Source organism: Erpetoichthys calabaricus, chromosome 5, assembly GCF_900747795.2.
Source record: "Erpetoichthys calabaricus chromosome 5, fErpCal1.3, whole genome shotgun sequence".
Taxonomy (NCBI): domain Eukaryota; kingdom Metazoa; phylum Chordata; class Cladistia; order Polypteriformes; family Polypteridae; genus Erpetoichthys; species Erpetoichthys calabaricus.
Genome location: NC_041398.2, coordinates 198,527,747 through 198,549,456, shown reverse-complemented (window position 1 = coordinate 198,549,456; position 21,710 = coordinate 198,527,747). Strand labels below are relative to the sequence as shown.

General features: G+C 39.8%; 2 protein-coding genes across 5 annotated transcripts in view; both read left to right on the top strand.

Moving 5' to 3' along the window:
• LOC127527982 (FYN-binding protein 1-like) overlaps window positions 1-12,267 on the top strand; it is a 218,789-nt gene extending 206,522 nt beyond the window's left edge. For all 4 annotated transcript variants that reach the window (XM_051928493.1, XM_051928492.1, XM_051928496.1 and 1 more), the window contains exon 4: window positions 12,024-12,267. In XM_051928493.1, coding sequence (XP_051784453.1) covers window positions 12,024-12,252 — 229 coding nt within the window. In that variant the 3' untranslated portion in view covers window positions 12,253-12,267. The remainder of the gene's footprint in view (window positions 1-12,023) is intronic.
• Window positions 1-21,710, top strand: part of LOC114652160 (FYN-binding protein 1-like) — a 1,204,993-nt gene that overhangs the window by 1,150,278 nt on the left and 33,005 nt on the right. Inside the window, exons 2-3 of the mRNA XM_051928498.1 lie at window positions 17,501-17,549; window positions 18,940-19,063. Of these exons, the coding sequence (XP_051784458.1) occupies window positions 17,524-17,549; window positions 18,940-19,063 (150 nt within the window). The 5' untranslated portion in view covers window positions 17,501-17,523. The remainder of the gene's footprint in view (window positions 1-17,500; window positions 17,550-18,939; window positions 19,064-21,710) is intronic.

Here is a 21,710-nt window from a genome sequence, read left to right as displayed (position 1 = left end):
TTTTACTGTATATATATATATTGTGAGAAGCAGCCCAGACACAGACAGATGGACGTCGTATTTTCACCCAACACACGTTTATTATACATATGTACAAGGTCCATTATTGCACAAACCCAGTGTCTCCACCAAAGTCCAGGCCTTTCTTTCCAGTGCTGCTTTCCTTCAGGCCGCCTCCACTCCTCTCCAACACAACTCTTGTCCACTTCCACCCGACTCCAGTCATCATTTGCAGGGAGGCGGCCCCTTTTATACAGACCCAATGGGCTCAAGGTGCTTCCCGACACTCCCCTGTGTGGCGGAAGTGCCGGCTGTGCTCCCAGTAGCCCTCTGGGTGTCCCCAGTCTTCTTGCCTCTAGCACTTCCGGGTGTGACGGAAGTGCTGAGGTCCAGGGCTCTCCAGGCACTGGGGCACCCCCTACCGGTGACCACGGGCCCCTACAGGGTTGAGCTTCCCAGCTCTGTACCCGTGGCCCCCAAAGGAACCAGGGCGGTCGCCCCCTCGTGGTCCGGAGGAGGCATGAGCCCTCCTCCTGTCCTCCTGGGCGTCCCAGCTGGGTGTCACCCCCAGCTGTGTGCCACAATATATATATATATATATATATATATATATATATATATATATATATATATATATATATATATTATATATATATATATATATATATATATATATATATATATATATATATATATATATATATATATATATATATATATATATATATATATTGTAATAAAGCGCTATATAGCGCCCGACCCGGCACAGAATCAGGCAGAGGCACGTACTTAATTAAAACAGCTTTTATTCTTCTTCAGCCGTGGGGCACGCCTTCCCCGTGTCCCACAGGCCCAACACAGTCCCACAAGCACTTAAATAGCACACAAACCACACTTCTTCTCTCCACCTCAGCACCACCACTCCTCCTCAGGCTTAGTCCTCCTCCTCCCGACTCTGGCTCTCTTCAGTGGTGGTGGCTGGCCTTTTTTATACCCCACCCGGAAGTATTCCAGGTGCTTGATCACTTGGGTCTAATTGCATTTCCGGGTGGGGCTGAGGAATTGACCAGCCGGGCTGCCAAGACCATCCAAGCCCCCAACCAGGCTGTGGAGGACTCCATGTCCCATGGAGCCATGCGCCAGGCTGGGGAATCATCCGCCAGGGAGGCTGCCACGAAGCGTCCCGGGGGAGGTATTTAGCTGCCCGTGGTGGCTCCCCCGGAATAGATGCAGCAGAGGCGTCCCTGCCGGGCATGGAACCTGGCTGTCCTTTACAATATATATTTATCCATCCATTATCCAACCCACTATATCCTACCTACAGGGTCACGGGGGTCTGCTGGAGTCAATCCCAGTCAACACAGGGCGCAAGGCAGGAAACAAACCCCGGGCTGGGCGGCAACCCACTGCAGTATATATATATATATATATATATATATATATATATATATATATACTGTATATATTGATATATATATATATATATATATACTGTATATATTGATATATATATATTTGCAGCTTGAGATCCACAAAGGGAGATCTTTACAACCAATAACCCATCCCCTGTTCACACTGACTTAGCCCCACCTCGCTGCCCCCCCACGTAACTTTTGCTATATATTGCCTTTGATTCTTGTAAGTCTAAGCATTATCCTCTGATGAAGAACCCTGATAGGGGCTGAAAGCTCAGGAATAAAAACTACTTTATGATACGTGATTCATTTACTCCCTTTGTGGATCTCCAGCTTCAAATATGCAAACCGTATCACAGACCTTCTCTTCCATATATACTATATATATATATATATATATATATATATATATATATATATATATATATATATATATATATAATATATATATATATATATATATATATATATATATATGTGTATATATATATATATATATATATATATATATATATATATATATATATATATATATATATATATATATATATATATATATATCTTACCTCTCTGAAGGGGAAGGAGCCTGAACTAGTGCGCGAGGTTGAGAGGTTCTGGCTAGATATAGTCGGGCTCACCTCGACGCACAGATTGGACTATGGAACCAATCTCCTTGAGAGGGTCTGGAGACTCTACCACTCTGGAGTTGCCCCTGGTGAGAGGCTCCGAGCGGGTGTGGGCATACTTATTGCCCCCCGACTTGGAGCCTGTACATTGGGGTTTACCCCGGTGGATGAGAGGGTAGCCTCCCTCCGCCTTCGGGTGGGGGGATGGGTCCTAGCTGTTGTTTGTGCGTATGCACCGAACAGCAGTTCGGAGTACCCACCCTTTTTGGAGTCTCTGGAGGGGGTGCTAGAGGGCATACCTTCTGGGGACTCCCTCGTACTGCTGGGAGACTTCAATGCTCATATGGGCAATGACAGTGAGACCTGGAAGGGCGTGACTGGGAGGAATGGCCCCCCATATCTGAACCCGAGTGGTGTTTTGTTATTGGACTTCTGTGCTCGTCACGGATTGTCCATAACAAACACCATGTTCAAGCATAGGGGTGTTCATATGTGCACTTGGCACCAGGACACCCTAGGCCTCAGTTCGATGATCGACTTTGTGGTCGTGTCGTCGGACCTGCGGCCACATGTCTTGGACACTCGGGTGAAGAGAGGGGCGGAGCTGTCAACTGATCACCACCTGGTGGTGAGTTGGCTTCGATGGTGGGGGAGGACGCCGTTCAGGCCTGGTAGGCCCAAATGTGTTGTGAGGGTCTGCTGGGAACGACTGGCAGAGCCCCCTGTCAGAAGTAGCTTCAACTCCCACCTCCAGCAGAACTTCGACCACGTCCCGAGGGAGGTGGGGGACATTGAGTCCGAATGGGCCATGTTCCGTACCTCTATTGTTGAGGCGGCTGACCAGAGCTGTGGCCGTAAGGTGGTCGGTGCCTGTCGTGGCGGCAATCCCCGAACCCGCTGGTGGACACCGACGGTGAGGGATGCTATCAAGCTGAAGAAGAAGTCCTACCGGTCCCTTTTGTCCTGTGGGACTCTGGAGGCAGCTAATAGGTACCGGCAGGCCAAGCGGAATGCGGCTTTGATGGTTGCTGAGGCAAAAACTTGGGTATGGGAGGAGTTTGGGGAGGCCATGGAGAACGACTTTCGGACGGCTTCGAGGAGATTCTGGTCCACCGTCCAGCGTTTCAGGAGGGGGAAGCAGTGCAGTGTCAACACTGTATATGGTGGGGATGGTGCGCTGCTGACCTCGACTTGGGATGTTGTGGGTCGGTGGGTGGAGTACTTCGAAGACCTCCTCAATCCCACTAACATTGCCTTCCAATGAGGAAGCAGAGCCTGGGGACTTGTTGGTGGGCTCCCCCATCTCTGGGACTGAGGTCACCAAGGTGGTCAAAAAACTCCTTGGTGGCAGGGCCCCGGGGGTGGATGAGATACGCCCGGAGTTCCTCAAGGCTCTGGATGTTGTAGGACTGTCTTGGTTGACACGTCTCTGCAACATCGCATGGACATCAGGGACAGTGCCTCTGGATTGGCAGACCGGGGTGGTGGTCCCCCTCTTTAAGAAGGGGGACCGGAGGGTGTGTTCCAACTACAGAGGGATCACACTCCTCAGCCTCCCTGGAAAAGTCTATTCGGGGGTTCTGGAGAGGAGAGTCCGTCGGATAGTCGAACCTCAGATTCAGGAGGAACAGTGTGGTTTTCGTCCTGGTCCCGGAACAGTGGACCAGCTCTACACCCTTAGCAGAGTCCTGGAGGGTGCATGGGAGTTCGAACAACCAGTCTACATGTGTTTTGTGGACTTGGAAAAGGCGTTCGACCGTGTCCCTCGGGGAATCCTGTGGGGGGTGCTCCGGGAGTATGGGGTACCGGACCCCCTGATAAGGGCTGTTCGGTCCCTGTACAACCGGTGTCAGAGCTTGGTCTGCATTGCCGGTAGTAAGTCAAACCCGCTTTCAGTGAGAGTTGGACTCCACCAGGGCTGCCCTTTGTCACCGATTCTGTTCATAACTTTTATGGACAGGATTTCCAGGGGCAGCCAGGGTGTTGAGGGGGTCCGGTTTGGTGGACTCAGGATTGGGTCACTGCTTTTTGCAGATGATGTTGTCCTGTTTGCTTCATCAGGCCGTGATCTTCAGCTCTCTCTGGATCGGTTCACAGCTGAGTGTGAAGCGACTGGGATGGGAATCAGCACCTCCAAATCCGAGACCATGGTCCTCAGCCAGAAAAGAGTGGAGTGCCCTCTCAGGGTTGGGAGCGAGCTCCTGCCTCAAGTGGAGGAGTTCAAGTATCTCGGGGTCTTGTTCATGAGTGAGGGAAGAATGGAGCGTGAGATCGACAGGCAGATTGGTGCGGCATCCGCAGTGATGCGGGCTCTGCATCGGTCTGTCGTGGTGAAAAAGGAGCTGAGCCATAAGGCAAAGCTCTCAATTTACCAGTCGATCTATGTTCCTACCCTCGCCTATGGTCATGAGCTATGGGTAGTGACCGAAAGAACGAGATCGCGAATACAAGCGGCTGCAATGAGTTTACTCCGCAGGGTGTCTGGGCTCTCCCTTAAAGATAGGGTGAGAAGCTCAGTCATCCCGGAGAGGCTCAGAGTAGAGCCGCTGCTCCTCCGCATCGAGAGGAGTCAGATGAGGTGGCTCGGGCATCTGATCAGGATGCCTCCTGGACGCCTCCCTGGTGAGGTGTTCCGGGCACGTTCAACCGGGAGGAGGCCCCGGGGAAGACCCAGGACACGCTGGAGGGACTATGTCTCCCGGCTGGCCTGGGAACACCTTGGGATTCTACCGGAAGAGGTAGAAGAAGTGGCTAGGGAGAGGGAAGTTTGGGCAACTCTGCTCAAGCTGCTGCCCCTGCGACCCGACCTCAGATAAGCGGAAGAGGATGGATGGATGGATGGATGTATATATTTATATATATATATATATATATATATATATATATACACACACAAGGTAGTACCAAAAACAACGAAAATTAAAAAAAAATTCTTATATTTCTCAGAACATTTCCAAAATTTAATCACCCTCAAAATATTCTTCCTGAGATGCAATATACTTGTCCCAGCGCTTTTTCCACAGTTCAAAACTGTTCTGAAACTTTTAATAATAATACATTTTATTTATATAGTGCCTTTCCCATGCTCAAGGCACTTCAACAGAATTTAAGAAAGAACGGCAAGGTATACAGTATATAGCATTGTACAAACCAGATAAATAAATAAAGAAGATTAAGTCTAAGTTTAAGTAAATTCAGAGAAAATGCCTAACAGACAACATAATTGATTGTATAGCACACACACATACAGGTGACATGAGCATCTTGACATAAAGGTAAACTGAGAGAAGGGTAATAAAGTCAAGTAGAGCTAAAAGCCTTCCAGAACAGATGAGTTTTGAGTTGTTTTTTAGAAGAATTCATGGAGTCAGCTGACCTGATTAATTTCGGTAGGTCATTCCAGAGTCTGGGCGCTATACAGCTGAAGGCCCTGTCACCCATGGAGTGTAGATTAGTGTGGGGCACAACAAGATTGCCAGAATCAGAGAACCTTAGTGGGTGGACAGGCACATAGTGATGGAGAAGGTCACTGATGTAGTTTGGCTCAAGGTCGTTTAAGGCTTTGTAGGTTATTAGTAGGATTTTATATTCGATTCTGTAAGACACAGGGAGCCAGTGAAGGCGGAGCAGGATGGGTCTTATGTGCTCACTGTTGCTGGTTCGAGTAAGGACTCTTGCACCCGAGTTTTGAATAAGCTGGAGCTGTGATGTAAGATTAGAGGGGGCACCTGCCAGTAGGGAATTACAATAATCGATGCGGGATGTGATAAAAGCATGGACAAGTTTCTCAGCATTAGAAAAGGAGGGGAAGGAGCGAACACGGGATATGTTATGGAGGTGAAAGTAAAAAAGTTTCTTAATGTGATTTATGTGGGCGGAATAAGAAAGGGATGAATCAAAAATGACACCAAGATTCTTTGCAGTGGAGGCAGGTCTGATGAGATCACTGCCAAGATGGACTGGGAAGGAGTTCATTTTATTAAGTTGTACTTTAGTCCAAATTTGCAGGAGTTCAGATTTGTTGCAATGTAATTTTAAAGAGTTCTGCTCCATCCAGGTATTAATTTCACTGAGAGAGCTCTGATTAAGTTCCACTTTTAACATTGAAATAGAGTTGAGTATCGTCTGCATAAAAATGATAACCCAGTCCAAAGCTACGAATAATATGGCCAAGGGAAAGCATATAAATACAGAAGAGAACAGGACCGAGGACAGAGTCCTGAGGAACTCCTTGTGTGACTGGCACTGAGCTGGATCTGCTGTTGCCTAGACTAACAAACTCTTGCCTATCTGTAAGATAGGACTTGACCACTGGAGAGCAGTGCCAGAGATACCCAGCATGTGCTCCATTATGGAAAGTAGAATGTCATGTCTGACAGTGTCAAATGCTGCACTGAGGTCTAACAGAATTAGTATGCTGGTTTGTCCAGAGTCTGCTGCCATAAGCAAATCATTGGTTACCCATAGCAGAGCAGTTTCACAGCTGTGCTGCTCCCTGAAACCAGACTAAAAGGGTTTCATCAAATTATTAGAGGTTAAGTAATTGGTGAGTTGGGAGGCTACAACACGCTCAAGAACTTTTGACAGAAAAGGTAAGTGGGAAATAGGCCAAAAATTGTTAAGATTGTCAGCATCAAGGCCAGACTTTTTTAACATTGGGTTTACAGAAGAAATTTTTAAAGTGAGTGGTACAGAGCCAGTGTCAAGGGATGAGTTTATTATTGTTGTAACAAGTCAGGATTATGGCATGAAAGCAGGATTTAAGTAGTGTGCTGGGGATGGGGTCCAGTACACAAGTAGTCAGCCTCATCTTACAAAGCAGGTTATTAACAAACGCAGATGTGACTGGTGAGAACTTAGAGAAGGAACTTGATGGAGTGGGAAAACAGTGAGAGATATAAACAGATGATGTGTTTATGTTAGTTGAATTATTTAGATCTTTAATTTTGTTACAGAAAAAGTGCAGGAATTCCTCACAGACTTCAGTAGAAGAGGTCGTTTGGCCAGATGTGGGTTCGAGTAGTTTATTAACTACAGAAAACAAAACCGTTGGGTTATCGTGGCCACTTTCTATTATTCTGCCATAATGGGTGTTCTTGGCAGAAGTTAGTGCTTCTCTGTAAGCTCTTTGGTGGTCAGAGAAAGCCTGGATGTGCACAGTGAGGCCAGTCTTATATGACATTCTCTCAAGGCGTCAGCCAGCTGCTTTCATAGATCGCAATTCTGAGTTACACCAAGGAGCTGGACGCTTAAAGGAAACCTCCTTGTGTTTTAAAGGAGCTGTTTTATGTAATGCTGAATGAAGGGCTGAGTTATAGTGGTCAACAAGACTATCTTAGTGTTGATGGAATAGGTGTAGACAGTAAATGATCAGAAATGGATCCAGAAAGAACAGAGGGACAGATATTTTTAAGATTTCTGTAAGAAATTTGTCGTTTACAGGTAAGAGGAGGGAGAGATAATGAAACAGTGAAAAGTATTGCTTTATCGTCAGAGAGTCCTAAATCAGTGCTGTACATGTTGGCAGCAGATAGTCCAGAAGTACAGATCAGGTCCAATATATGACCACCAGAGTGGATGGGAAAATCAACATGTTGTGTCAAGTCAAAACAGTCCAGTAAGGATAGGAATTCATTTCTCAGTTTAGATGTAGTAATGTCAATATGGATGTTGAAATCACCAAGAAGGATAATTCTCTTGGAGCAAGAGCTTAAGTGGGTTAAAAGTTCAATCAGATCAGATAAGAAGGATGCGTTGTATTTTGGAGGACGATAAAGAACAACGAGTGAGACATGACCTGATTCCGTTATTAGTTTAAGAGCCAGGCACTCAAAAGACAATGGACAATCAATTGGGATTCTTTTGATGTTTAAATCTACTCTGACAGTTAACTGCAAGTCCACTGCCTTGTCTTGAGCTGTGAGGCTCTGTGTGGAAAGTGAATCCAGGTGGTGTCGCCTGCGTGAGAGACGTAAATTCATTTGGTTTTTGCCAAGTCTCCGTTATACACGGTATATCAAGTTTGGTGTCAGTGATGAATTCTGATAGCACCAATGCTTTGCCATTAAGAGATCTCGAATTAAACAATGCAATATTAGTTAATGAGGCTTCTTTTTTCACAGAGCCATGATTGGAGTTTATTTTCACATAATGTAAATTTGGCACACTGACACTTCTATTTCCAGGGCCACGAGTAGGACGGCATATTCCTGAGCAAATGCTGCCAGTGGTCTTTTCATTCGCAGTCCGGCGGTGGTGGCGACCTAACCCGCAATGTACATATTTCGGGCACCGCAAAATACCGGTGCCTTTTAGGATGTTCCAGTCAGACCATTTGCTCTGGACAAACTGTTTAATATGAAGCTGTCATGAGAGTATTTTAGCATAATACTGAGCAATACTTATCTGATATCAGTGGAGAAGCAGCACAGCACAGAAGAGCCAGTAGGATAGGCGTGTGTGGTAGCTTAGATGAGCAGTGATAGCAAAGCAGCAGTGAGCATATCAGGAGGAGGTAGCAGGATTTGGAGGTTCCAACAAACAGCCATAAACAGTCACGCTGGGTATTACAGGCATGATCACCCTGGAGCCACAAGCCAGGTGGGTATGAACATCAGATCAGTTCTTAGTTGTAGAGTACTGTAAAGTGAATTGGGAGCAGACGAGCATAGCAAATATAATCAAGGAGACAGATCATCCCAAGGTCCTAGATCACCAGGTACAAAGAAATGTTCGTAGGTCTCGTCCCGTGATCCACAGATTCAGTTGTTCCCAGTGAAAGTAGAGTCTATCACTCAGAGTGATAGCCATCAGTGTCTCCGTCATTTGCTTCTTGACCTCCTCTGCATCCTAAAAACACTTTCATTTAAGGTCCCTCTTCATTCATGAAAATAAGAAAAAAATCACAGGGTGCAAGGTCCGGGGAGTAGGGAGGTGAGGGAAACCTTTGGCATCCCATTTTTCATGAGAAACAGCTGCATATTCAATGGTATGTGGGCAGGAGTATTGTCGTGATGCAGAAACCACGCGCCTGATTGCCATAATTGGGGTTGTTTTCTCCACACTGCATCATGCAATCGCTTGAGCACTTCAAGGATGACGTTTGGCCAAATGATGCAGAGGGCAGTCTAGTACACACTAGTACAAACGTTGGAACTAATGCCCCTCCAGAAATTTTTTTTTCATTATATACTATATATATATATATATATATATATATATATATATATATATATATCCATCCATCCATTATCCAACCCGCTGAATCCGAACACAGGGTCACGGGGGTCTGCTGGAGCCAATCCCAGCCAACACAGGGCACAAGGCAGGGAACCAATCCCGGGCAGGGTGCCAACCAACCGCAGGACACACACAAACACACCCACACACCAAGCACACACTAGGGCCAATTTAGAATCGCCAATCCACCTAACCTGCATGTCTTTGGACTGTGGGAGGAAACCGGAGCGCCCGGAGGAAACCCACGCAGACACGGGGAGAACATGCAAAACTCCACGCAGGGAGGACCCGGGAATCGAACCCAGGTCCCCAGGTGTCCCAACTGCGAGGCAGCAGCGCTACCCACTGCGCCACCGCGCCGCCCACATATATATATATATATATATATATATATATATATATATATATATATATATATATATATATATATACTGTATATTTATATATATATATATACTGTATATTTATATATATATATACTGTATATATATATATATAATATAAAAAATACTGTATATACTGAGTGTTTACTGTGTTACTCAGCTAATACATTTTCTAAGTCATCGGGCCTCACTTATACTGTTATTGGTAACTAAATACTTTACTGTATACAATATTTGCATTTTTTTGTGGGGGCTGATATTATTAGTTAAGTTGAGCTGCTTACTGTTGAATGTGCTACATTCAGTCCTTGGTAGTGTTGCTGTAAAAGAGACTGCAGGACATTACCAATAGTGGTATTTGGTATAGCTGCAAAGGTGATTCAAAGATGATCCACTCAAAGCTAAAAACTACTAAAAATCTCGACTCTCCATTGGCATCAAAACCTAAAATTAGTACTACCTCAGTATACAATGGGTTTGAATACATTTTTACCAATAAAAAACAAAAGTTGCTAATTACTTTTATTCACTCAAAAGTACCATCCTCTTCTTATCACATTCTAAAAAACAGCATCTCCTATAGAAAAGATAGGTGTTTCATCCTGTTCAGTCAGTTAATTTGTAGTGCCTTTTTTTCCTCTTTGTTTTTTTAACTTTAAAAGTGCTGCTAATTGTTGATTTTTATTGTGAACTTAATTACAATATACAGCTGGATAACAGTGTTGACTTTTTTGAAATGCAAGGCTGTGTACAAATGAAAAAATGGAGTGTAATCAGTTTATCTCAGATTTCTTGTCACATAGGGTACACCTCCTGTGCACCAAAGCGTTCGGCAATGCTGTGTGATATTTTTACCCATTTCTAATTGCAAATGTTTTCCAAGGGAACCCCCACTCTTCTAATCATGCTTGATTCACAAAGGAGAACCCCCCCACACACACTCTTTAAATGCTGTCTGTAGGTTGTGAAAGAAGTTAGAAAGGTAAAACTTGGTCCCAAGACCACAAAGGCTGACAAACACTGCTCCAAGAAATTGTTATTCCAAAGTGGTCGAGGAAAAACAAAAACAGCAGTTGCTCCCTTTGATAACATACTGCTTTTGTCAAAGCTGTTATTTAAATTTTTGAGCGATTATTAAATCATCTTGAGCAGTGCACTGATTGATTAAGGAAAAATGTTTTATTGTTCCAAACATTATGGAGGGCACTGTAATTTAATACAATTGTATACATTGTAAAAGATAAAGCACAAGACAGATGAGGTGTTGGAGCACCAGTCGGTGAACCCTGTATATTATGAAAAATATACATTTATCAAGCAAAAGCTACAAGCAAATAGAGTTTGTCATTCCACACTCGAGCCCAAATATCAGACTGTCATCTTCAGGAAGTGATGGCCTTTATATGTGTTCTGCCCCAGAAGGGGAGGTGCTTGGTGTGGAAGTGGGCTGTCTTCAGTTGTCCTTGACTCTCAGATCCTCTGGTCTGTAGAGAAAAGAGGAGAATGTGTAAATGACAGCACCCTCTCACGTCCTGGGGTGGTATTAAAATTGATGTACAAGTCCTGAGACTGCTCCCCTACTCACACGCATGTGACAGTATGACGAGGCTGCTTCCCTCTTTGAAACTCTTAAGGAGTTTCACTTTGGTGGAGAAGCACTACTTTTACATTACATATCAATGTAATGATATGTAATATTATGTAATGTAATGTTCAATAATATTATTTAATGCTTTATATATATTACTTAGTTATGACTAGCATGGTGGTGCAATGGTTAATATCCATATAAAAATGTTGTTAATATGCACACCAAAACATGTTGTTTTCAAACCTTAGATTTATATATTGCAGATTACAAATATTTTTTTCTGTTTATGTAAGAAAAGTTACTTATGTGTGTTTCCGAAAAAGAAAATAAGAATCAGTGGAGAACAAATGCATAAAGTGCAGAACAATATTATAAATCTTAATTTTTATTATTGCAGTTGTCAAAAAGCATAAAAAGTCAAATTTGCTAATTTGAAAAATTGTTCACAGAAAAAACTGGAATCAAAAAGTAAATATTTTATGCTCTTTCCCAGTCACCTGCCATACAGTAATGTTAGTATCTCCTCTGATGCCTTTACAACTCTGTTTCTTATAGTTAGTTAAACACACATCATTTTTTCAACATTTAGGCAAATTAAAAAATGGATGATATTAAACCCCTATTTAGTGTGTAAAGATAAAAAATAATGCAGCATATGTTTGGTTCCTTACCCATTATATGTTTTGTTCACTTACTACTGGTTTCTTTGTTAAGAAGAGCTAGTGGTCTTGTATTACTGTAATTGACTTAAGCATGTATATATTTGCAGTTCTGAAGGAGATGAAAATTATGATGATGTTGGGGTTGGTCTTCCCCCTCCACTTCCTGCTGGAAAACCTGGAGAAGGTAATGCAGATAACTCTTACATCTTTAAAGTAATATTTAAAAACAACATATATACCATAGGAGAGTATTGCAGTATTTTTCATGATGATATATTATCAATGTACCAATGTCAAGCATCAGGATTTTTTCTGCACAATTCTGAGATGCGTTAATGTCTGGAATATAACAACCTTTGGAATAAAAAGCCTTGCATCTTTTTAGTACTTTCAAAACAAAATATGTTGTAATAGATGGATGATCACAATTGTTAACACTGCTGCATAGATTTTTACATCAACTGCCCTGTCCATGTTTAAGTCAAGCATTTGGGTTAATTTCAGTTTTCACAATGTTACAGTGAAGAATGAGCTTATTATCATGAAATATGCAGTTTAGAAACAATTTCAAATTAAAATAAAGTGCATCTGAAAAATAGCAGACAGACACTATTGAAGGTCTGATTTGTACTGAGTTTAGTCTTCACAAACATACAGTATGTAATCAAAGTTAAACTAAAAAAGCAAGAAGCATAAGCTGAAATCACTCTTCATACTTATCTGCAGCAAGTACTTAGTTTGTACTTGACGTAACTGTCCATAGTTCATCCCTGCCTGAGCAAAAGATAAAAAGGCAAATGTCATTAAAATAAGAAAAGTGAATGCAAAGCATCACAATTTTTTTTTTCCAAAGTTAATCAACATGGAGCATTTATCAGTATTTAAGAACTGAATAGTGTTCAACATGTCTTACATGTTGACAAAACATGAATGTACATCATGGCAGTGAACATTTAGGTAACCCTAGAATTTTAAAGGCACATTTGAATATGTTTAAATATGAAACATTGTAGTCTCATTTATTGGTTAACTGTTGTACTTCAAACATAAGGGCATAATTTCAAAAGAACTCATCCAGCACAAAAGTCAGGTTATGCTTTTACCAGTGTGTAAGATATTATGTACCATACTGAGATACTTGATAACCATTTCTGCTATTAAAAAAGCTAAGTCTGAAGTGAGTCAAGGGTTTCTCTGGATATGTGTAACAGATTGACATTTTGTCTATAGGGATAAGAGTCCGACTTTAACTTTGGTCAAATTAAAAGGGAAAAACTACATTTTATTACAGAGTGAAATCATAGTGATTAAAGTATTGCACAGCAAGCAACAACAATAAAATGTAACCCAAATATCAGAATATTATCATATTATGGAGTCCCTAGCAATTCCCATCCCTAGTAAGGACCATACGTATACTGTAGTGTAAGTAGAGCATATTATAATAATGACCCTGTGAAAGCAGATTCCTAAAGAAGTCATGCATCATTGTCCAGAAGAGCTGTCAGTTAGGTCCTGATGTATATACTTCTTATCCAAACTAATTCATAGGGATTTGTGCATTGTATCAGGTGAATATAGGCACATGCTAAGAAGGCACTGGTGCTTAGTTCAAAGAATTTGGTCTTTCCAGAACCAAAAAAATAAATTACATATGTCTGACTGTGTTGGAGGTTGAAAAGAGGGAGGTGGAAAGTTAGTTAAGCATATCTTTCACACACTCTGTGTGTTTATTATCCACAGCCTACTGTCTAAGCTGCCTGGCATGATGTGTCACTCCAAAACACAAGGCTAGTGTTTGCTTGGTCCTACACTTTAGCACAGATTATATAAAATGTTTAGAATTTTTAATTAAAAAATATATTGAAGCCTGTTACTTTTCTCACTTGGCAACAATTCACAAAGCACTACAACGTTTCTTTCCTTAGCTGTGCTTTTACTTTAATGTGTAACATGTCTGTGGATTTTAATTATGTGGTCCAAACACATTGTTATGTCAACTACCACTCTAAATTGACCTGAAATGGTTAAGGGGAGTCTATGCATAAATATACCTTGCAAGTGTCCTGTCAACCTGTTCAGGATTGGATTTTGCTTTACGCCCTTCACTGAAATATAGAAGACTGGTTTAGAAAACAGTTGGATACATTCTCCCCTTGAAGGCATTATACTTTTGCACTTGTTTCTTTGATGTGAAGACTGGTAGTAGTTTTTAGGTAGCTTTAAGGATTTCACTTTGTAAATTTTAATACCTGTAGAAAGATGTTTAATTTTTATTGCAGTCCATTTTTATTTTATATGTGATATCACAGCACACACTATAAACAAGGCACATTGCAAAACAAGGAAAAATGACCTGCAAATAATATAAAATATCTAGTTAGATTTCATTAACTTTCAGTTTGAAGACAAACAAAAATTACATTGGGCCATTTCAGCTCAACATCAACAGTGTATTATACTGTAAGTACACCACTGGAGCTTAATGATCCTTGTTGATATTTCGCCTTATCTCTTGTTCTTCTGGTAAGGATGAGAGTCTTCATGTGAATTCTGCGAAGGGAAGAGCCAAACAGTTGGTGATGTGCACTGGCAAGTGCCTGACAGACAGATGACCGTCATTAAATGGTCTTAATTAGCCTGAAGAAGCTGTGTGGAGCCACCCAAGCAAAAATAAAAAAGAAAGAATAGAATTTAAGATCAGTACATTGCCATTTAGAAGACAAACCTAGGAAGTAGAGATTCAGATTAAAACTTGATTTCATGTTTTTGCTGTAATGCTGAAATGATTAAAATAACAGCAGGAGATGTTATGAATGCTACAGTCCTAAGAATTTGCTTTTCTTGTGATTTAACAAGTTTCGCTTTTTTAGGTGGCCAGTATCTCACATTGTCACCTAGAGATTCTTCTGTTAATAACTTGATTCTCCTGTAACTTGATTCTTCCCTCACCATTTCTGTACACCAGTGGGTCAAACCCAATTTTCATCACAACTCCCTGCAGCTGCTTTTGCTGTTGTGGTCTTAAACATAGTCCATTTAGACTCCATATGCTTGACCTCATCTGAGATAAATGAGTAGCTCATTCAAAGGTGAAACTTGAACTAATCCTGAACAGAGGCTTTTGCTAACTGTTCAGAGTTAACAGAATCAATGTGATTAATAATTCTCATGCAGTGATTGCATATGGCAAAACCTGAGAAGTCCAACAAATTACTAATAAGGTTTGAAAAACAGTTATTGATTGAGTGTTAAATATGAGAAACGGTGAGGAAAGGTTATTACAATAAATAATGAATAAATACTGCCTGAATATTTCATTTTCTCTATGTCATTTTAAATGAGATTTAATGCCCTAATATTATTTCTGACAAAGTGTATTAATTTATTTAATATGTTAATTTATTTTGACAAATTAATTGAGGATAACTATCAGTTTTAAATTGTTGTATAGTTGTATTGAATCTAAAGAGAAAATATAAACACTTTGTATACTAGAATTGCTGAATTCTAGACTAAAAAGCGCCTTTAATAAGACAGACATGATGTCACAAAAGTTCCATAATTTTTCTTTGGTCAAAACTGATAATTAGATTTTTTTATATTTGGCCAATTAGTAGGTGTTCAGCAATTTGCCAAAAAACTGATGCTATTAATAAAGTTTCTACAGTGACAAATCTCTTCAAAAATAGATCCTAAATAAAAGATGAATTGCTTCCAATATCTATTTTAGTCCATGTGTTATAGAAGGCAAATGTTATGCTATTGATACTTCTCACAGCACAAAAATGGTAATGCCCGTTTTTTTTTTTTTTTTTTTAGTTCCTTCAGGAGAGGTAAGATATATATCTATTTTATTCTGTTTATAAATTATTTTTTTAAGGATTGTAATCTCAGTTTATCCTACAGATCTCCAGACTGAATTCTTATCATCTCCAGACTGTCAAACAAATTATTCCAGTAAGGTCTGGCCCTGGGGATCAGTTTGTTTTCTTTCTGTAGATGGCTCTATTTCTATTGGAACACATTTCCATTTTAATCTTTATATAACACAATGAATTTACAGTGGTAACAGTATGACCACAGAATAGTTTTCCAATTTGCCTCAGTCCATTTTAAATGAGCTTTGGCCCAGAGAAGACGGCAGCATTTATGGATCATTTTCACATATGGCTTCTTCTTTGCATGATAGAGCTTTAACCTGCATTTGTGGATGGCACGGCAAACTGTGCTCATAGACTATGATTTCTGGATGTGTTCCTGAGCCCATGCAGTGATTTCCATGACAGAATCATGCCTGTTTTTATTGCAGTGCCGCCAGAATGCCCGAAGAACACGGGCATCCAATATTGATTTTTGGTCTTGTCCCTTGCACACAGAGATTTCTCGAGATTCTTGGAATCTTTTGATGATATCATGTACTGTAGATGATGAGACATTCAAAGTCTTTGCAATTTTACATTAAGGGACATTATCCTGAAATTTTTCCACAATTTGTGGATGCATTTTTTTGCAGATTGGTGAACCTCTACCATCTATACTTCTGAGAGTCTCTGCCACTCCAAATGCTTTTTTATACCCAATCCTGTTACTGATCTGTTGCCAATTAACCTACTTAGTTACAAAATATTCCTCCAGTTGTTTCTTTTAAGTACCACTTACTTTTCTTGCCTTTTATTGCCCCCATCTTTTTTGAGACGTGTTGCTGCTGTCAAATTAAAAATGAGCTAATATTTTTCATTAAATAGTAAAATGACTCACTTTCAACTTTAGATATGTTTTTTATTTTATATTGTGAATAAAATATGGGTTTATGAGATTTGCAAATACATTGCATTCTGTTTTTATATACTTTTTACACAGCGTCCCAACATTTTCGGAATTGGGGTGATATATATGTATATACTGTATATTCATTCAGTGTACTCTTCATACAGCACAACTATAGATAGGCACTATCCCTGAGTCTTCTGGTGCATGTAAAAGTTGTCCTGTACAATTGTCTACAATGAAGGAGCACAAAAAGTGACTGTGTGAGGTGGCTGAGTTCTTTAATAAAACCTGTTTGCCTCCCTAAAGCACTCTATCTCCCAAATCTAAACTCAGTACATGCTGCAAAGCACAATCATTAATATGCATTCACAACGATACCGAAAGTCTACAATGCTATTTAGATTCTGAAATCTGTTGTAGATGCCAATGATAACCACACCACATTGACTGTAGTTCCTGGGTTTAATTAAAATGTTATCCTTTTTATTCATGTTTTGAGATACAGGCACTTTGGACTTCTAGCATACATGATCTTGTTAATGCATAACAATGTGCTAGTAATTCTGAATTGGTCATTCTTAATGTTTATTAAAGGCAAGGAGGCTTTGGCTGTCTTTTCATAAAATGCAGGGAATTTACAAATGTTCAAAAACACCTGGCAGTGCAATTAAATATTTCTCTCTCCAGGCTAGATAAACACTAGCTTCTTTTGCTCCTTTAAGCACAGGGCATAATCCAACATGACTACTTTTCTGGGTTTATGGTTATGCTTTATAATCTGCTTATCATATTTTTTGTGATTTCTTTGAACAGGGTGAACCAATAGATGAAGATATGTATGAAGATTTAGAGGAACACTGGTATTTATTTCTTTGTCTTCTGCATTTATGTGATAGTAATTTTGCATTATAGATTTAAACAGAATATCTAACAGTTATTTCCTTTCTGAATAAATCTGTCAGTTAATTAATGTCAAATATATTGTAGAGTTTAGCAACTATAGCATTTTTCACAATACTTTTTTTACATATCTGCAATATTAAAATACCTTAGTTAAAGGCTAGATATATAATATTTATATTTTAAATCGTGGTTTGTTGGGTTGAATTATGAAGTCAAGGTATGGTGGTTAACAAGAAAGAGCCCTGTTGAACTGAGGGGCTAAACTTTCTGCCTGATCAGTCAAGCAATTACCCTCAAGGGATGTGAACCAGAAAAGCATTTTAGATAGTTAAAATGTCAGAGAGCAATGGAAAGAATTCAGCATGGTCATCTTTCCTTCACATGTATATACTGTAGAAGGGTAAAATAGCCTAATTTTGGGAGTTACAAGAACAGTTGCTGAAAATAAAGCAGAGAAAATACAAAATCCTTTAAAAAAAGTGTCAATAAATAATCACTAGTGCAAGCTTTAAACAACTTGGTTTGATACCACCTTTGTGGCTTTTGCAGCCACATTTTCCTGAGCCACTTTGGTTTAATGGTACAATAACTTCATTGAGGCAACAAAAAAGGTAACTGGCATCAGGAACACAGACCAGATCAATTTAAATTGTGTCAATAAAAACAATTTATACAGTATGGTGGCTAAGCAGCAGGACTGAAATTCACTGACACTATTGAAGTTATTTTGATCTGAGTGGTATTATCAAAAATAGTATCTGTATAATTTGGATTGTCTTGTTCTTATTATACACCTTTAATCAAATCCACAGGAAAGTCATCCTATAAAATAGAGACTGACTGATTGAAGTTCAGTTATGACAAATTTATGACTTTAAGCATACTGAAAAATAAAATATACTAAATTAATAATAATAGAACTGTTCAGTATGTATCATCATATTTTGCACAACTATAAATGTGTCCATTAGACTAATTTTTAGATTAGAAAAAAATGTGTGTGAATAAGCCATACTGTATATATAGTCACATATTTTTCATATAATGAAAAACATTTTGATAACTGTAACTTAAATGTGCTGCCTTAAATCTATGTTCTGCACTAGAGATATAATTCCTTCCATTTGATGCCTTTGCGTCAGTCCCTAAATTCCTCAGTAGGGTTCTGTACCAAATGACATTTCAACTCTAAAGCATGAGAGTGCTATATTATGTGCTAAAATGTGTTCTGCATAACATAATTTGATATGTATTGAATACTCAAATATGCATTTTATAATTCTTTCAATGCAGGTGCAATTTAAGTGGTTTGGTTTTGTACATATTTGATTAAATTATTTTTAAAAGGGAAAAAGAAACCAAAGAACAAGATAAAAAGCGAGAGAAAGAACAGAAGAAGCGGCTTGAGCAGGAGAAAAAAGAACAAAAGGACAGAGAAAAGAAAGAGAATGAAATTAGGAAACGGTTTAAGGTAAGAAACATTTTGACAAAATTTAAAAAGACACATTGAAAGTAAATTTCCCTTGTTTTTTAATCCCACATGGGAGTAATTTATTATAGCTACAATTTTAAATGGTGGGACAAACTGTGTTATAATTTAAATATGTATGTGAGCATGGCTTGATGGGTCATGTATGCAGGAGTGTGAGGAGGCTACCGGAAGGAGTTTGGGGAGTAAAAGTCAAATAAGTAATTTTAACTGCTTGAACCACAGTGTCAGATTCACATCTATTTTGTTGGTGAACATGACAAGCCTTTAAGGAGCCCTCCTTTATTTATTACTTACACCAAAAATGCCAAGAGAGTTAAGATCCAAACGTTTTCAGTGAAAATATTATTAGTGACCTCTGGTGGAGACGGCTGCAATAGAACTTGCAATATAACATGCTTTATATTGAAGTCTTTTCCAGAGTGAACTGGTTTGTGTTTACTCTGCACAAGTGGTTCTTAACCTGTGGTCCGTGGATGGGGTTCAGGGGGTCCATGAGGGTCAGATAATATTGAACATTTATATTCACTATATAGCCTGGTACTGTTGATTTAGAGCAGACTAGTGTGTGCTTGGTGTGTGGGTGTGTTTGTGTGTGTCCTGCGGTGGGTTGGCACCCTGCCCGGGATTGGTTCCCTGCCTTGTGCCCTGTGTTGGCTGGGATTGGCTCCAGCAGACCCCCGTGACCCTGTGTTCGGATTCAGCGGGTTGGAAAATGGATGGATGGATAGTAGTAGTAGTAATGGTAATAAAAAACATAGTAGTAGTAGATCTATTTTAATTTGCCCAAGAGGATTGAATTTCATAATTATAATAAGTAGCCATCACTTTTTGCATAAAAAAGGAGTGTTTTTTTAGATTGTTTACTTTAAAGTTTATAATACTTTGTGTATGTCATATATGTATGAGACAATCAAATCTCGATAAATACATTATATTCATTGCATGCAAAGTTGTTTTTACTGCTCTACACAGTGCAGTGGGAATGTCAAAGACCTCTGTCATATACATGGAAGAATATTACTTAATCTTGAATCTTATTTATTTTATTCAATTTGTAGTATTTTACTCTTGCTAATCTATATTTTTGACAGAACTTTTTTTTTTTTAACGGATTTTTTGATATACGCCAGTCTTTGTTTATTAACACCAATAGTTATAGGGTGTGGCCCATTAAAATAATACAGAGAGAATAATTCAATAAAGATGGCATAGACCGTATAAAGAGAACATACTGTATATGCATGTTTTAAAATCACATAAATTTTATTACCGTAGGTCATTTTTTAGAAAGAGTTGGTTCTTTGAGAAAGATGCTAAATATTAATAAATATAAATGTATATAATCAGTCATTCTCCAACCCACTATATCCTAACACATGGTCACGGGGGTCTGCTGGAGCCAATCCCAGCCAACACAGGGTGCAAAGGCAGGAACAAAACCCAGGCAGGGCACCAGCACAGCACAGGGCGCACACACACACACACATCCATACACCAAGCACACACTGGGGACAATGTAGGATCGCCAATGCACCTAACCTGCATGTCTTTGGAGTGTGGGAGGAAACCGGAGCAACCAGAGGAAACCCACGCAGACATGGGGAGAACAGGCAAACTCCATGCAGGGAGGACCCGGGAAGCGAACCCAGGTCTCCTTACTGCGAGGCAGCAGCGCTACCACTGTGCCACCCTAAATCTATATAATGACTAATGAAAATCTACGGTGAATAAACATATAGCAACTGAGTAGTCACTAGGGACAAACTAATTTTGAAACAGAGGGAAAGTCTTGCATATCTACTTATTCTTATTTTCCTTAAATCTACAGCTTTATATATGACAGTTTGCATATCTACTTATTCTTATTTTCCTTAAATCTACAGCTTTATATATGACAGTTTGCATATCTACTTATTCTTATTTTCCTTAAATCTACAGCTTTATATATGACATTTAGATGGAATTCTAAAGGCTTTATTTTCACAGCTTTTTGAGAATATTGAATACCTAAATAAAATTGTGATAAGATCTTCTTTACTCTGGTTTGAGTTTCCACTAGCCTGTCAGAGTGACACCTTTAGTCTAGGGATTCATTTGGATGCACTGATCTTTATTGCTTCTAGAGCAACTACTTCAATTTATTTTTGTAGCAAAGCAGAGGAAAAAATATACACCTATGAGTAGTGTTTGCCAGCATCCTCTGGTGGCCTGGTAACACATACACCCCAGTTGGGCTCAGCTGAAAAAAGCTTCATGAAGCTGTCATTGTGACAGTCTGGTGAAATGCCATTTGGTTAACAGAAAATAGTGGAACAGATCTAGGCACACTAGACCTTGGCAATGAAAACTGACTCATGGGACTTGTAACATAACTCCTCTGCTGAGGAAGGAGCCATAAATCCTGCAGAAGGGTGAACAATAATAGCTAAATATAGCTCAACTCACTTTCACACACAGCATTTGCTCAGGAACTAAAGTTCTGAATCAAGAGTGGTCTACTCTTGAGTTGCCCTACAAGAGAGGCCCTTGGAGGTGTGGATATACGTATAAGCGCCCGCCTAGATTTTGTACAATAGGATTTTTTTCCATTGCAACAGCTGTTAGAATATTTAGCCTTTACAGAGAG